The following is a 17218-nucleotide window of genomic DNA, read 5'->3' as shown; positions in this document are numbered from 1 at the left end:
GCGCGTCCACACTTCCTCCGGGTCTCTTGCCGGCTTGATGGCTCGTCTCTTTCTGGCGCCAGGTAATATCCCGCCGTCTGGAGGGACCGCGGCTTATTCGTCCGTCACCTGCTAAGGCCACGTTAGTTACTGCTGGGTTTTGGTGATTATGGATAAAGATGCCCTTCACACCCGAGCTCAGCTTTTGGTGTGGACATAAGCCGTCGGCTCCTTTGGGTGAACGCCAAGCAGCGCGATTGCGGGATCCGGTGGCGGATGTTTACTTCCGTGAGAAACCGCCGCCGATCTCCCGAAGCGGCCGCACCGCGATTCTGAGTTCCCGCCAGCCGTGGCCGGCAGCTCCTGTCGCTCTGTGTCCTCGCCCTGTGTTGGGGGGGGGGGGTGGGGGGGGGGGCAGAGTCCTGGATTTGGCTGTTCAGACGGGTGTGCAGTGGGGGTCGCGCTGTTACTTTGATTTGCATTTCCTTGGTGACCAAGACGTTGACCACCTTCTCCATGCTCCCCTGTCTTGTGCTTGCAGCCTGAGGCTGGTCTCGTTCTCTTGACGTGGTCTTTCCCAGAGCAGAACCTTTCCATTTGGACGCAGCCCAGCTGATCGGCTCTCGCTCACGGATTGTGCCTTCAGTGCTGTCTCTGAACAGGCCCCACCCACCCCAAGGTCGTCTAGCTTTTCTCCTGTGTCGTCTTCGAGTTTTATAGTTTTTTATTTCCCATTTAGATGAATGACCCCATTGGGGTTGATTGCTGCGAAGGCTGGAAGGTCTGTGTCCACGTTCATTTTTCTGCACGTGGACGTCCCAGGGTTCTGGCGCTGTGTGTCGACCCCGCTGCCTTCGCTCCTTTGTCAAGACCCGCGCGTGTCCCTGTGAGGGTCTCTGGCTGCTCGGTAGCCATCTCTCACCTTGAGCGCAAGCGTGGTGACAGTGAGGTGCTGGCTGTCGTCGCTCGGGCCGTGACGAGAGGCTGAGAGAGCGCAGTGGCATCGGTGTGTTTCTCCTGTTGGAAAATGACAGTCTGGCGCTCACCAGTTGACCCGAGAGGGGTTCTGTGAGCTCGTCGGGCTGGGTGTCTTTATCTTTAAATCTTACTGACAAGGACAGTCAGGTTTTTATGCGTCAGGGGATTTGCCCAAGTTCCAGTGCAAATAAGTGCTCACGCTGAGACTGCTCGCGGTCTGTCCTGCATAGACTGGTTTGTGACCTGTCTCCTCTGCAGTGGTGATGGGACACCCAGTTCATCTCAAAATAAGTGCTAATGAATGGTGTTTTATTGGGTTCTGCCATAATCTCTTGAAGGTTATCAGTTGCTTTCTACCTTGCTCAAGGGTTTCTCCTTCATTAGCTCAGCCTAATCCCACAGCCTCCCTTGCTGTAGCAGCAGAAGCTTCCAGAGGCTGGGGGGTGGTCTCCTGGTGTCCCTCCTGGAGGCTTGTCAGGATGAGGACGGGGGGACGAGAGTGGGGTGCCACACAGTGGGGGCCCCAAGTTACTCCCATGCTTCTTGGCAGAATTAGGCTGCAGCCCGGAGACAGAAAACACACCAGGATCGGAGCAGGGAAACAGAGTGGACAAGTGTTAACTAGACCAAAGGCAGTGAGCTGCCTGGAGGGAGAGCCCTCGGGGACCCTGGGGCAGGCCCCACAGCAGGGGCGAGGCAGAGGCCAGCAGGGGAGAGGCTGCAAGCTGGGAGGCTGCCCCTCAAGGCCACGCTGCCCGCCTCGCCTCTGGGTGCTGACCGAGTGCTCTGTCCCCACGGAGACAGTGTAGAAACCCGTCGGAGCCACTGCAGGACTGGGCGGCTGTCCCCAAGAAAAACGGCGCAGCACCGCTCACCACTGCCTGGAAGACGTCCAAAACCAGAGCAAGCTCCTGTTGGAACTGTGACACCTCCCTCCCTCGAGGCCTGGGGGACCCCCCCTCCCCCCCCCTCCCCCCCCCCCCTCCGCCCAGCGGAAGCCTGGAGGCCAGCAAGCCACGGGGAAGGGGCTTCCTGTCCTGGTAACAGCAGGAGTGCCAGCCCCGGGGGCTCTGACTCTTCCTCCTGTGGAGAGGCCAGAGGGAAGACAGAGGCAGAGACCGGGCAGGTGGGGCCTGGGCAGGTGCGACCTGAGCCGGTGACACTGTGGGAGAGCTAAGTGGTGTTTATAAGTAGATGATTTCCCGCTCTGTTTACTCTGATTTTCTTTTTGCTGGGTGTCCGTGGCCAGGATGCACTAAGGGAGCGTGTGACTGAGAGAGGGGTTGACGGGAAAGAGAAAACCCAAGACCCTGAAATGCTGTCTGTGTCATCAAAATGATTCAGCTACATTTAACTCGAATTAAGGATGTTTAATTCTGCTTCTTTGAAAACTGATATCCTCAGACTAACATTAATTAAAGTATCTGGTTAAGTAGCAAAATCCGTTGTTAAACTTTGCACATAATGGATTTTGGAAAATTTTTAAATGAAAACATGTTATTTTTTGATACTACCTAAAGGATTTATTGTGGTTATTTTGAAGTGAATTAATAAAAATTTTTAAATATATCGGTTTAATATGGAAATTGTCAATAGATGATGCCCACGGAGACAAAAGCTCTTGGGGCCTCAGTGATTTGTATGAGGGGCATCCTGGGAGCACAGTGTTTGGGGACCGCTGCCCCGGAGAGGCTTGCCGCTTTGCAGGAGGGCCCCGCTAGGGCTGAGTCCTTCCAAACTGGCGGTGTTGGTGAGAGCCTAAAAAATACCTTTCTGATCAAATAAGATGAAAAAATGCTGGAAAAAAATGCTGTTAACTTCATGGACTCATTTAAAAGTAGGGGTGCCTGGGGGGCTGTCGGTTAAGGATGCAACTTGGGCTCAGGTCGTAATCTCATGGTTCGTGGGTTTGAACCCCTTGTCGGACTCTGTGCTGACAGCCGGGAGCCTGGAGCTGCTTCAGATTCTGTGTCTCCCTCTCTCTCTGCCCCTCCCCTGCTCGCTGTCTTTTTCTCTCTCTTGAAAATAAATAAGAAAACATTTAAAAAGTGTTTAAAGTAATAGGAGTTTCAGCACTGTTACCGCAGGACTAATTTCACAGTGTCCTAAACGCTGTATGTGGAGTGCGTCCTCTGTGACGAGAAGGTGTGGGCAGGCCACGCTGGCGTAGAGGCCGCGCCTTTACGAGGACCTGTTCCTTCTGTGTTGTGTTGCCATCCTCTGCCCGTGACCCTCACCCAAACTCCAGGTACAAGACAGTGTCACGCGGGGGCGCTTGGGGGGGCTCCATCAGTTAAGCATCCGCCTCGATTTCCGCTCCGGTCATGATCTCGGGGTCGTGAGTTCGAGCCCCGTGCTCGCGAGAGTCGCCCCCTCTCCCTCTCTCTCTGCCCCTCCTCCGCTCAGTCTGTCTCTCTCAAATAAATTAATTAATTAAAAAAAAAAAAAATAGCGTCATGCCCACGTTGCAGCGGGCAGGGAGCCACGGCCGGAGTGTGTTCCTGTTCCCGCGGTGCCGGGTGGGTCGGCCGAGTCCCGGGACAGCCCCGCTGCAGGGAGGCTGGAAGGTAGCAAGATTCCCGTGGCGTGTCAGGCGTCCGCCCCGCGTGGTGGGTCCACGCACCACCTTGTGGGAGGCTCCTCCCGGCACACGAGGTGAAAAAGGCCACAGAAATACGCATAGTCAACGTAATCCCATTTTTGTGTAAAAAATTCAGCACCCCTCAACTAAACCTATGTTTTACAGGATACATCTGTTTAAAAAAATAAAGTGTACATATGTTTATATATAAATATACGGGAAAACATTCAAAGGAAGTGCTCCAAACCGATAGTGGGAACTACCTCGGGGGTGGAAGGCAAAACTGGGGATGGGTCCAGGACATTTTTGTTTTATCTTCTGTTATTCTGAGTTTTTATCACGGGAATACGAACATATTTTACCTGCTAAAAATAATTCCTTTGGAGAAAAAAATGATTTTTCTTCATTCTTTTCCTAAGAACAGAGTGCGAGGCCTGGCACTGGATGCCCGAGGCTGGGTTCGTGTGGCCCAGCCAGTGATGGGTTTCGGCAGGGGTCAGGCCAGGAGGGGACTGGGCCCGAGAGACAGGTCTTGTGCAGTTTCCCAGCACAATGAGAGGAAGTTTTTTTGTTTTTTTATTTTTATTAATGTTTATTTACTTTTGAGAGAGAGAGAGAGAGAGAGAGAGAGAGAGAGAGAGACACGCACAAAGCGTGAGCGGGGGAGGGGCAGACAGCGAGGGACACACAGAACCGGAAGCAGGCTCCAGGCCCTGAGCTGTCGGCACAGAGCCCGACGCGGGGCTCGAACTCACGTGAGATCGTGACCTGAGCCGAAGTCGGACGCTCAACTGACTGAGCCACCCAGGCGCCCCGAGAGGAAGTTTTAAAATAGATTGCAAATAAAAGTTCCAGAGAATACTGAAGAGGCCACAACTAAGGCTCCGTGATTTAAATCCTTCTGCAAAGAGCGGCTTTGCTCATTACCTACCCTGTGTAAACAACGCCCCAAATCGGAGGGAAGGGAAGCAAACAGATGGGCCGGGAAAGTCAGCGGGTGGCCGGTGCCCACGAACCCGACAGTGCGGGGAGCCTCCGCGGGTCTGCGCACCCCTTCCACGCCAGGAGCCCCTTTGGAGCAGCGGAGCGCCGCGGGGGGGATCGGGGCCCTGTGGGGATGCGGGTCAGGTGCCGGGGAGCTTCCCGGGGAGGCAGGACCGGGGGCTGAGGGACAGAGACACCGCTTACCGCCCTGCTGTGGTTTTGTGTGGTTTCCAGGGAAGGCCAGCGCCTTGAGAGCTCAGCGGCCGCGGCGCTCCTGCGGGAGTCAGCAGGGTTCGAGTCCCGCAGCGGTGGTTATGTGGCTTGTAGCTGTGCTGCCCTCTGGGCTTTGTAAACAGTGGTGACAACTTGTTTGGTGATCGCTCCGTGTCGTGCCACCGCTGTAGCCGCGACGCCGTCGGCAGCTCCCTCGTCTCCACCGTGACCGCAGCAGTGCACACACTCGCACGCGCACTGAGCTGGCGGAGACGTGGCGGTGCTGCTGCTGAGCTTCCTGCTCACGCCTGCGTCCCCGGCTGTGCGGGCGGAGGAGGCCCCCGGGGGCCGTTCCGGTGCTTGCTCACCTTCGCACAGGTTTTAGTATCCGCCCTCGTTCGTGTTGACGGGAGACGCCGGGTCTCCGGAGCGGGGACAGGTTTAATAACTGACTCACAACGACCACACTCGTTCCTGGCGCTCGATCCTTACCCCTGGGCCGTTGCAACGGCAGCCACGTCGGGTGTCGCCCTACACGCACCGGGGTTGTGCTGTAGGTGAGGAGACCTGAAAACAGGAATCGGGGAGCTTATACGCACGCTGAGAGGGGACAGAGACCCTGGCTCTTTGAGCAAGTGACCTTGGAGACAGAAGGGAGGACTCTGGGTTTTCCCTCCTACGCTTTGCAGTGTAGACAGATGTGTCCGGAGGGAGGGGGACACGGCCGGCCCCTCCCCAGATATGCTCACCTCATCCCTGAGATGTAAGGACCGGCCCCGGGGAGGTGAATCTGTCCCAGAGTTTGCCCTGTCTGTTCCCTCGTAATTTAGCGGCCGAGCCCAAGACCGGGAGACTGGGGGTCCAGGTTCTCCGGCTCGGTTTCCCGACGGTCCCGGGCCGCTAGTGTGAGCGCCAGACGGCGCCACGTCCTTGCCGGAACTCGCCCGCCGGGCTTCTGACTTTCCTGCCCGTCTAGTGGATGGGAGATGACACTCTACCGTGGCTTTGCCCGTGAAGACGTTGCCGAGGGACCCGCTCACACCTGTGCCCACTTGTGTTGGGTTCTCTTTTTTCTTGATTTGTAGAAGCTACAGATACCGGCTGCTAATCCTGCGACGATTGTGTCGCACATACACTGACTCCGTTTGTGGCTTGTGTTTTCCGCTTGCTCTGTGGGGACTTGATGAACGGAAGCTCTTGACCTTAATGTCAACCAACTTGTCAGTCTTCTCACGATTTTCAGTGTTGATTCCTGACCTCATCGCTATCCCGAGGTCAGGAATATTCTTCTTTTTGTCTTAAAATTGTTTTGCAGGTGATCTTTAAGAATGGAATAAGGTGGGTGGCGAGCTGATTTTTCCTCTCTCTCCGGATGACTGTGGGGCTGCTGTTACTCACGTGTGCTCTGTTTCCCATGTCCGTACCTCCACCAATACTTGACGTTTGAAATTGAGGCTTGGTAATGAGTCTTTGTATCCGAAGTGCCAGATCTCCTTACTTTATCTTGGCTATGCTGAGCCTTGCTCTTTCATGTAAGATTTTACAGTAAGTTTGTAAATTCTCCAAAACGCCACTGACGTATTTTTGCAATTGTATTTTCGTCTGTAGACCCATGGGAGAATTGACATCCTTAGAATGTTGAGTTTTCCTATCCGTGAAATTGGTATTTGTCTCCATTTACTTAGGCTTCATTTTCTTTCAGTAAAATTTTATAACTCCCTTTTTTTTTAATATATATATTTTAATGTTTTATTTATTTTTGAGACAGAGAGAGACAGAGCATGAACGGGGGAGGGCAGAGAGAGAGGGAGACACAGAATCGGAAGCAGGCTCCAGGCTCTGAGCCATCAGCCCAGAGCCCGACGCGGGGCTCAAACTCGCGGACCGCGAGATCGTGACCTGAGCTGAAGTCGGACGCCTAACCGACTGAGCCACCCAGGCGCCCCTGTAACTCCCTTTTTTAAAAATTAGATTTATTTAATTAGATTTATTTTTAGAGCTTCCTTTCTGTAATCAGCTCTGGGACACTGGGGTCTGTGTCCCCTTCCCCTGGCCAGCAGGGTCCCCTCTGGCTCTGTCTCCAGAGGTCCTGGGGGAGTGGCCAGGAGGGAGGAGGAAGGTCCAGACCCTTCCTGTCTGCTCCCTGCAGCTCCTCACCCCTGCCCAGCAGTTCTTCCTCCTGTAGCCTCTGAGACCAGTTTTCAGCTCCCCCTTCCCCCTGGGCCAGTCTCATAGTCCTTCAGGCACCATGTGGCCACATCCGAGGTCTGGGTCCCCCACCAGCGCTCCCCTCCCTCCCCCCATCTGGCTGCTGAGTTTACATCACTGCTTCCTCTGTCCCTGGGGGTGCAGTCCTTTCCCACGACGGCCGTCTCCTGACCTCTTAGGATCTTTTTCTGCCTTTCCGGGTCTCTGACGCCTGGTTAGAGGTTCTTTCCATGAAGTTGTCCCTGTTGAAAGACGTGGTGTGGTCTTGCCGTCTGCCTAGACGCTGCCTGATACGCCAGGAGCCGTAAATATGTCGGCTGGAAGTCTTACCTCTCAAATTCTCTATGTTCCCTCTTTTTAGAAAAACCTTCAGAGGATCTGGTCTCCATTTTGAACTAAATAGTCTCCTTTTTAGGGACGCCTGGGGGGCTCAGTCGGTTGAGCATCCGACTCGGGTCATGATCTCACAGTTTGTGACTTCGAGCCCCGCGTCGGGCTTTGTGCTGACAGCTCAGACCCCGGAGCCTGCTTCGGATTCCGTCTCTCTCTTTCTGCCCCTCTTCTGCTTGTGTGCTTTCTCTCCCTCTCTCAAAAACACATAAATAAGACACGGAAGAGAAATAGTCTCCTTTGTGAGAGTTTACTTGTTCGGTAAGTGCTTCCTGACACCTGCTGTGTACCGGCCCGGTGGGAAGTGGGGGGCGTTATGCGAGCAGGACAAACACAGCTCTGGCCCCACTGGGGCTGACGGTCTAGCGTTTAGACCCTGGGTTCGGAATTTCTAGTTCTAATCGTAAGTGAAACACGCAGGTCCCCGGCTCGCCCCGGGCCTCCGGCTGGGCGACCCTGAGCGGGTGCCTCACTGGCTCCCGCGTTCTTGCGGGGAGATTGAGGAGGTTGGACTGGCTGGTCTAGGTCACTGCTTGTGCTGAAATGAGCCACTTCCAGTGGTGGCTCGGTGGGACGGTTCAGTGTGGCTGCACTCTTGCAGAGGCAGTTTGGCACCCTGGGCCGTGGGGTTCTGCCTTCCCCCGTTTGCTGGTGTTCCCACCCTGGAGAGGCCCCGACACCTCTCAGCCTTGGCCGGGACGCGTGAAGGCATCCCCGAGGGGCCCTCCGCCGTTCATGATTTGAGGCGGACGTAGCGGGTGGGCGGCTTCTCCGAATCCTGCGCGGGGTCCCGGTGCACGGGAGGGCCCTCTGGTTCTTCCGGAAGCCTGGCCTCATGCTGCTGCAGGTGACGCTGGCGGTCCGGCCGTGATCTCGACGTCTGGAGTCAGGCTTTGTAGGCGGCTCTCGGGGCAGCGAGACGGAGCCTGCTCCCTGTGGCCGGGCCACGCGGACGTGACATGTGACCTGGCGTCGCCCCTCGCCTCCTGTAGTACTTGGCGCTGAGTACTACTACAGCGCTCAGTACTTGGGCTGAGTTGTCAGCAGTTGAAGAGGGGAGTTGGTGCCGAAGGGGGGCCGGTGTCCTGGCCGTGTCATGTCCCCTCTGGCGCCGTGTGGGGAGAGTGAATACTCCGTGCCCGAGGGATGCTGAGTCCGCGGGCATTTCCTGGTCGTTCCCGCAGGAACTTCTCTGTCTTCACACGGGAAGGGGGCGGTGGAAGCAAGCAAACAAATGCCGAGGTTCTGCTCGTCGGTGAACGGCTGGAGTGCGGCCGCCCCCAGTCGGTTCTGGGCAGGCGTTTTCTTCTGTCCGCTCGCTTGTTAAGCTTCTCTCTCTCCTTTACGCTTCAAAAGCCCGCGGGTCTGCGTGCCGGACCAGGTGTCGGCTGCGATGCGGTGGCCCGGTCCCGGCCTGGGTGTCGTCTGCAGCCTCCTGGGCTTAAAACTTACACTTGGGTCTTGTCACAAAGCCACGTGCTCCCTACCCACTCCCCCCAGATGAGGATTTGGAACAGCACACACGTGAGTTGTGCAAAGGGCTCGCCTCGTACGCGTGTGGAGGCGCCCTTGCTCTAGCAACGGACTGACGTTTGCCGCGTGCTCACCTCGGCTGTGGCCGCGCGTTCGAACGGCTGCTGGCTTCCCTGGCCCATCGGCCCTGGGCCCCCTGATGCTGGGCACTTCGGTGCCCGCATGACTCGTCTTCCTTGGCTCTTGCTCTTGTGCTGGGCAGGAGGTGTTCAGAGGACAGAGGGCCCTGCTTCCTGGGCCACTTTGTGCCCCGGGGGCGGGGGTGGGGGGGAACCAGCAGCCTCGGAGGGGGCCCCAGGGCAGCCCCGCAGCCAGTGCAGTTAGCGGTGGCCTCTGAAAAGAGGAGCCTGGGGGCCATGGCCAAAGGCGGGGTGGCGAAGCGGGTGCCCGGAAGGGTCTGGACGGCAGGGACCAGGCCTCACCCGCTGCGTGGCATCCCCTGAAGGGTGCTGAGCAGGGGTACCGGGCAGGTGTCAGGGAGCACATAGCGCAGGGCGGGGGAGGGGGAGGACCCCAGAGGGGGCTGGCCACCCCACACTGGCCCTGGGGCCAGGGGGAGCAGTGGTCTGGAAAGAGATGGCGGGGCTCCAGATACATTTTATAGATAGAATCAGCTTTTGCCTATTTTTTGAAAAAGAAATTTCTTAGACAAATTCTTCTCGAGAATGGGTCGTATCTGGTCACCTGCTGGCAGGGAACCAGCCCGGTGAGCAAACAGCAGGAGGCAGAAGGCCGGGCGGGTGCGGACAGTGTCGGAGAGCCAGGGCCTGGGGTGCCGGCCACCAGGCCGGGACGCACCTGGGTCTGAACGGGAGCCACAAGGCTCCCCCCCCCCCCCCCAGCAGTGTCCCCGAGACCAGCATAGAGGCAGTGCGCACAGGTCACCCAGCCCTGTCAGGGGACGAGCGGATCTTCTGTGCAACTTGATTTCTCAGCGGGAGCTCCCGGCTGAGTTCCGGCTCGGTCCACGGGGGAGGCCCGTCGCGGCTCCCACAGCTTCACCGGGGGACCGCTCAGGGTGACGGCTTTCCACCTGCTGTCCCCTGGGCTCCTCTCTGGGGGTGTGGGTGTCGTGGTCACCTCTCTGTGCTCCTGCACCCGTTGTCCCTTGTTACACTCAGCTGCTGTCCTGCTCCCCGCGCACAGCACCATCCGCTATGCGCACAGGAAGAGGGAGAGGTGCCTTTGCTGTGACAGCGTGCAGACAGACGGCTTCTCGAGCTCTTGGTGGGATGTTAGGGCTCGCGAGGTACTTGTATTACTCGTCCCGAGGACTCCGAGCGGCGGCTGCAGGTGCGACCCTCGGATGTCCCGCCCTTTTTCTTCACACCTGCCCTTTATGCTGTCCCTGAGACAGTCCCTCCCTCCCTCCCTCCCTCTGCCTCCCTCTGCCTCCCTCCCTCTCTCTCTCCTTCCTGTCCTCCTTCCTGCCCTCCCTCCTTCTCTCCATCTCCCTCCCTCCTCCCTTCCCTCCCCTACTCCTGTCCTGCCCCTTCCCTCTTTTTCTCCGTCCCTTCCTCCTACCCCCACCGTCCCTCCTTCCCCCTCCTTCTCCCCTCCCTTCTTTCCCCTCCCTCCCCCTCCCTCCCCTGTCCCTCTTTCCCTCTTTCTTCCTCCCTCCCTGTCTCTCCCTCACCCTCCCTCCCTGTCTCTCCCTCACCCTCCCTCCCTCTCCGTCTCTCTCTCTCTCTCCCTCCCCTTCTGCCCCGTTTTGCTGTTTCTGCCGCTGCTTCTTGGGTCAGTTCTTCTGCTCCCCGTGGCCAACAGGCTGCCGGTTCCTGAGCTTACGTGCTGTATTTCGGACGACTTCGCTGAAGCGTCCGTGCCAGTGCCGTGTGCGGCGTGGCCTTGCCCTACCTGTCCCGCCGCTGCGTTCCAGCCTGGCCTCTGCTCCTGCCAGCCCGGCCTTCTCTTCTCCCTGGGAGTGAGGCCCTTTCTCAGCCCCCCAGCGGTCCTGACCCGCAGTCACTGTCCTCAGTGTAGCCTCCAGGGGCCTCTGGTTTCTTCCAGAGTGTGGCCCGCAGCCACGGGTAGCCTCTCAGGGGGACCTGTAGACGGGGAGTTGCTTGGAGCCCGAGACCTGTCGTGTGCTCCTCCCGGGCGCCCCGTGCTCCTGTGCCCGCGACTGTGCTGGAGACACTTGTGGAGAGCCCCGTGGCCACACGGAGTAGGCGAAATGAAGGCCGTTGCTATCGACACCTATGTGACTTTTTAATAAAAATGAAAGGATTCAAAATAAGGTGCTCATTTCTCTGGTTCGGACCTGAGTGATTGGGGGGCAGGGGTGAGAAGCCGGGTTCTGGGTGTCAGTACAGCACAGCGTGAGGGGAGCGGCCAGTGGCTGGAAGGAGCCGGGGGGAGGCCGGGAGGGGAAGGAGGGAGAGCCAGGGCTCGGTGGCCTCAGGGCCGCTGCCCCCTCGGAGGCCACTGTGACTAGAGGGCCCCTCGAGTCTGTGTCAGGAACGTCGGGTGACGGCGGTCCCGGTGTTAGGCAGCCGAGTGGCCCGGGTGCAGGTGCAGTCCGGGGACAGGGGGTGAGCGAGGGCATGTGTGGGGACGGCTTGGTGCCGAGACAGCCCCCAGAGGTGTACGAGGCGGTGAGGCGAGGCCGCCTCCCTGCAGGACGGCCGAGGTTCTCGTGCAGGAGGAGGGCAGAGGGGGTCAGGGCCTGCCTCCCAGTTTGCAGAAAACACGCTCACTTCCTCTGTGCCTGAAATTGGTCACTTTAGGGTTTCGAGTACCCAGGACATCAGAGATTTCAGCTGTGAGGCTTTTTACGTTTAAAACGGGAGGCCTTCTTTGTTGGACCCAGATCGCATTTGGGGAAGTGACAATCCCATAATGACAGTGAATTAATTCTGGTCATTTCCCAGAGAAAGAACAAGACGTGTTAATGGCCTGTTGTCCTGTGCACCTGAGTTGGTCTGGTCTTTAGACACCAGCTGACCATCTGGGGATTCTTCAATTTCCTCGGATGCCTGTGAAATTATGTAAAAGCATAACGTTTACATTAATAGTTACTTCTCTGGCCACACCCTTTATGTTTCCCCAGTTATTCGTCTGTGGTTCTTCATTTGCTCTTTTGGTGAGAGCCTTTGGGGGCCGGTCAGCCGGCACAACCCTCCTTGCGGTTTGCAGGCGTGAGCCGGGGCTCGTCTCCGGGCGCCGAGCTTCAGGGGCAGAGCGGATGCGTGGAGATCCTGGGGTGACTTTTATTTTCAACTTTGGGTTTTGGATCGGGGTCGTTCGTACAGAGCATGAGATTAACCCGGGACGACCCTCTCGTCTCCACGGCAGGGTGTCAGGCAGAACTCAGCCTCTCTTCCCGAGAAGGTAACGTGATGTACTTTTTCTTTGTGTTTAGGGCTCAAAGTTTGGGCGGGGAGTTGGACTCACTCAGACTTCTCAGCGCACTTCTGCTCGGAGATCATTTGGAAGATCCAAGAGATTTAGTATCACTCGCTCCCTTGATGATCTTGAGGTAATTGAATTTTAGTTATTTTCTTTCTCCATCAGGTTTTTAAAAATGAACGTCGGTCGTGCAGATACGCCTGAATCTTCCTGGAATCCCACCCTCACCCATTCCCCTCCCTCCTTCTCCTGCTGTCGCCCTGATCTTCAAGTGTGGGGGGCCTCTCCTGCACATCCGGACCGTCCCTGTCCCCCCCCCACCCCCCGCCCGTGTCTGCGGACCGTCTCCTGTCTCATCGCTGCCCCTCTTGCCCCACGAGTCTGCGGACATCACCGTGCCTTGCTGTAAACGTGGTAGACGTGAACTTGACTCGGCCTCACAAGAATCCCGAGGGAGGGCCTCTCGTCGCCCCCTCTAAAGACAGCGTATCGATCCACAGACACCGAGTTCTTTTCTTTTATCCATATTCCTTAAAGAGGTGAATGGACTTGGCTGTCAGAGCGGTTTTAGGACCACAGAAAGGTGCAGAGCCCCCGACCCCCCCACCCCCCGTGACCCCGGCTGTTCCCCCCCCCTCACCGGCGTGGCGCATGTCGGCCGACGGGCCGGGCGGACGTGTCCCTGTGAGGTTCACGGCTCGCGTGAGAGGCCGCTCTCCGTGCTCTCCGTTCTCAGGCTGTGGACAGGTGTGTGATGTCACGCCGCCTCCATCACAGTGTCACAGGCGGGGTTTCGCGGCCCTGAGAACCGCTGTGCTCCGCCTAGGCCGCCTCCCTTCTCCCTGGACCCGTGGCGGCCCCGACCCTTCTGCGGTTCACCGTGCGTTCGGCCTGGCGGTCTGCACAGGGGCCGTGGCACCGGCTGTCTCGTTCCGCCTCCCTTCAAACGCCGCCTGACCCGCAGGCTTTAGTCCCGTCGCGTCGTGCTGTGGCGTCTGTTGTGAGCGTCCCGGCCTCGCATCCGCCCCGCCGTGGACGGCCCCCCGCTGGGCAGCTGGAAACTTGCGCCCGGGGCCCCGTGGGCACATGCGGGAGGGAGGGCTTCCCAGGCATAGAATGCCGGTGATAGGCGTGGCCACGCGCCAGTCTCGGTGACCCTTCTCACGCAGGCTGGGGTCACCGGCGTGTGAGCCCGTCACCCCTCCTCTCCGCCCTTGGTGCTGGCGGGCTGGGAAGTTTCCATTTCGGTGAAATGGCGTCTGGTCTTACCCGGCATTTCACTGATGGTGCGTGAGGCCGAGTGGTCCGTGGGAGGCTCTTGGGCTGTTCGAGTTTTCTCCGTTTTGCATTAGCCTATTCATATCCTTTCCTAGTTTCAGATTTTGTATGTACGTATATGTGTGTGTGTGTGTGTGTGTGTGTGTGTGTGTGTGTGTGTGTGTGTATGTTCTGGACACGAGTGCTTTGTCAGTGAATGTTTTGGAAAAATCTTTGTGGCTTATTCCCACCTTTGTTCAGGATGTCATTCGTTACACATATATCTAATTCACCCTTTTTAAGTGTCCAGTTCAGCGCCATTAAGAGCAGTCACGGCGTCAGGGCACCTGTGACTCGTAGTTTCTGCTCAGGTCATGACCTCACTGTTCGTTGGATCGAGCCCCATGTCAGACTCTGTGCTGACAGCACGGAGCCTACTTGGGATTCTCTCTCTTTCCTTCTGCTCCTTCCCAGCTCTCTCTCTCTCTCTCTCTCTCTCTCTCTCTCTCTCTCTCTCTCCCCCTCTCTTTCAAAAGAAATAAACATTAAAAAAAGGACATTCACAGTGTTGTGTGGCCGTGCCCACCCTCCGTCCCCAGCACTGAACCTCTGTGCCCGTGAAACACTGGCTCTCCCAGTGGCTCTCCCTCCCTTGGTCTCTGGAGCCCCACACTTTCCGTCTCTAGTGTTTCACGACACTGGGTCCTTGTGAAAATGGAATCACATGGGCTCTCTGCTTCCGGGTCTGGCACGTTTCACTGAGCATAACGTCCTCCAGGCTTGTCCATGGCGTGGCAGGCGTCAAGACCTCCTTCCTTTTTATCCACGTGATCCGTCGTGTGGACATTGCACGTTGTGTTTATCCATCCCTCTGACGACGCGCACTTAGGTTTCTCCCACCGTTTGGCGCTGTGAACACAGTTATGCAAACATCTGTTTGGTTCTAGCTTAAAAATTAATTCTAAATAAGATAAGTTCTTACAGACTGATTGACAATAAACTGGAACTAACAGGCCTCGGTTGATTGTTGCTTCCAGTAGTAGGTTCGTTTGTGTTTTGATGTGAAACCGGGATGCTTGAATGTTAGAGGCAGAAGGGGTCTTTGAAGCCGCCCTGTCTTCTAGGCTGGATGTGGGAGGGTCGTCAGAGTCTGGGGGTGGGTCACAGAAGCAGGAGGGGGGCGCAGGCTGGAGGCTGGAGCTGGGGGGGGGGCACCTTGCCCGTGGTGTCGTGGTAACTGGGGGGCAGTGCAGGCCAGCAGGCCGCGTTGGGTCAGCAGCGGTCAGAAGTGGCTCCGGTGCGGCCCCTCGCTGGGTGGAAGGAGAGAGGTGAGTGTGCCGAGTGCGGGCCTTGTTCCGCTGTGTGTTCCGCTGTGTGTTCCCTGGGAGCCACACGGCTCCCAGGGAAGGGGGTCTTGGCGAAGCCCGCGTTCTCGGGTCAGCCTGTTGGCCAGCCGTTGGCTGCATTTTTCTGGGAGAAGGCTCGTGGGAGGGGCCTGAGCCTCCCAGGGGTGACAAGTGGCCCTAGCCCGGCTCGCGGTGGCAGCCCGCGGTCAAACCTCCAGGCTCCGTGGCTCCCGCTCACTTCTCCTCGCCCAAGAAAGAGCGCTGGGCCCTCCTGCCGCCCGCCGCCCGCGTGTGCACCAGTGTCTGCGCCCTTGATCGAGGGCAGCGGGCAGCGGGCAGCTCAGTCTTTGATCTCTGACCTTCAGGTCAGCTCCGCGAGGAGACCGTCGTGCTCTCTGTCTTACAGGTCAGGAAGCTGAGCCGCAGGGACTTCCAACAGCAGCTTCTAGGCCACGCTAGGCTGCAAAGCTGTGGTCTTTCTACCACGTGTGGGACCTCTCGCTTTTGTTAAAATGGTACATTGGGAGACATAGGAGTGAATCTTTGCTAAGTTTGTTTTTTTTTTGTTTTTTTTTTTGTTTTTTGCCTAAAGGTTTCAAAATGTACAAGCTGCAAATACCTTTCTTGAACACTCATCGCTGGTCACCTGTTTCTAAGGGAAGCTTGTTGAACACATTGTCTCTCTGTACTTCTCTTTGTTACTCTTTAGCGGGTGTCCTCGGCAGCCTGGGAGGCCGTCCCCGACCTCTTGGTCCTCGCACCCTCGGACGGTCCCCTCCCCAGAGGCACCGGCTTTCACGTCAGCCTTCAGGTGGTGCCTGATCATCCTGGGCCTCTCAGAACATTCTCTTCTCACTGCCCCCCGCCAGGGGCCCCTGCCCCCCCGGCCACCAGCAGCCCCGCTCCTCTGCGTAAGTCCTGTCTCGCGTCCTCGTCCGGGACACCAGCAGCTCGGGTTGGGTTCCCCGGAGGGAGACTCAGGTGGAGAGCTCTGCAGGCCTGGGGACCCACGTCAACTGGGGTGATGAAACAGTACGCGTGTGAGTCAGTCCGAATGAGTGGCGACTGCATAAAACGAGAATAGCTGTTTTGTTTTTTTGTTTGGTTTAAAATGTAGACGAGTAAATCACAGCGTGGCCACGAGTGTGAGCGCTGGGAGGTGAGTGGACTGCAAGCCCCAGGTGATGTCAGTGCTCAGGAAGAGGGTGAAGGTGTGGTTCGTCCTTGATTTTCAAGAGAGGGAGGGAAAGAGAGAGAATCCCAAACAGACCCCGCACTGTCGGCACAGAGCCCGACGCGGGGCCTGGACCCACAAAACCGCGAGATCGTGACCTGAGCCAAAACCAGGAGTCGAACTCTTAACCAGCTGAGCCACCCTCATGCCCCAAGAACATCGCTTTTATTTTTTATTAAAAAAAATTTTTTTTGAGAGAGAGAGAGAGTGAGAGCAGGGGAGGAACGGAGAGAGAGGGAGACACAGAATCGGAAGCAGGCTCCAGGCTCCGAGCCGTCAGCACAGAGCCCGACGCGGGGCTTGAACTCACAGACTGCGAGATCATGACCTGAGCCGAAGTCGGACGTTCAACTGACTGAGTCACCCAGGCGCCCCAAGAACACCGATTTTAAATGAATCAGATATACCAGTTAAAAAGAAAAGATTGTCAGACTGCATGTAAAATCTGATTATTTTCTTTACTAGAGACACATCCAAAAGTTAAGGACACAGAAAGCAAACAAAAAACTGGAAAAGGACACACTGAGCAGTACTAATCAGAACAGTGGCAGTCGCATTAATGCCAGCGGGGCCTTTCGGGCAAAAAGCATCCCTAGAGCTAAAAAGGGAGCCTTCAGAATCGTAAGAGGCAGTGAGAAGTTCTCATCCTGAAGTTTGTATGCATTCAGTAACATGGTCTCAACGTACCTAAAGCAAAAATGGGTAGAAGCAGGAGAAGGAGTGGACTAATTGACACGGCGGGAGGTTTTTTACACTCCCTGCCTCACAACTGGCGGCTGGAGCAGGAGATCAAAGTTTGGAAGAGAGGATCTGGGCAGCACGACTCCCAACTTGGCCTCCCGGACGGACGTGCGGCATTGCACCCGATGGCCCGCTCTCTACCCCTCCTGGACCGTTTGAACGTTGAGCGCGTGCTGGGCCATAAAGCCGGTCTGCGTAGGCGCGGAGGACTCTCCAACAGTGTGTCCTGTGCCACAGCCAGCGTACTAGAAACCAGCGGCGAGCGGGTGGTGCCCGTGCATGTGGGAGAACGCGACCCGTCGCTCCAAGGAGAGTCACTGTGGGGGTCGGGAGTGACGCTGCGGGCCTCCCCTCTGACCCGTGGCGTGCGGGTACGGGTGCCCACGGCGACGTTTGTGGTGTCACGATGCCCGTACGAGAAGG

General features: G+C 57.2%; 1 protein-coding gene across 6 annotated transcripts in view; it reads left to right on the top strand.

The window, feature by feature from the left end:
- The window catches only part of RGS12 (regulator of G protein signaling 12), a 119615-nt gene that overhangs the window by 28521 nt on the left and 73876 nt on the right, over positions 1-17218 (top strand). For all 6 annotated transcript variants that reach the window (XM_042985070.1, XM_042985069.1, XM_042985071.1 and 3 more), the window contains one exon: positions 12231-12347. In XM_042985070.1, the coding sequence (XP_042841004.1) occupies positions 12231-12347 (117 nt within the window). The remainder of the gene's footprint in view (positions 1-12230; positions 12348-17218) is intronic.

The sequence above is a fragment of the Panthera tigris genome, chromosome B1, assembly GCF_018350195.1.
Source record: "Panthera tigris isolate Pti1 chromosome B1, P.tigris_Pti1_mat1.1, whole genome shotgun sequence".
NCBI lineage: Eukaryota > Metazoa > Chordata > Mammalia > Carnivora > Felidae > Panthera > Panthera tigris.
Note: the sequence above shows the minus strand (reverse complement) of the source record. Positions and strands in the feature narration are given on the sequence as shown.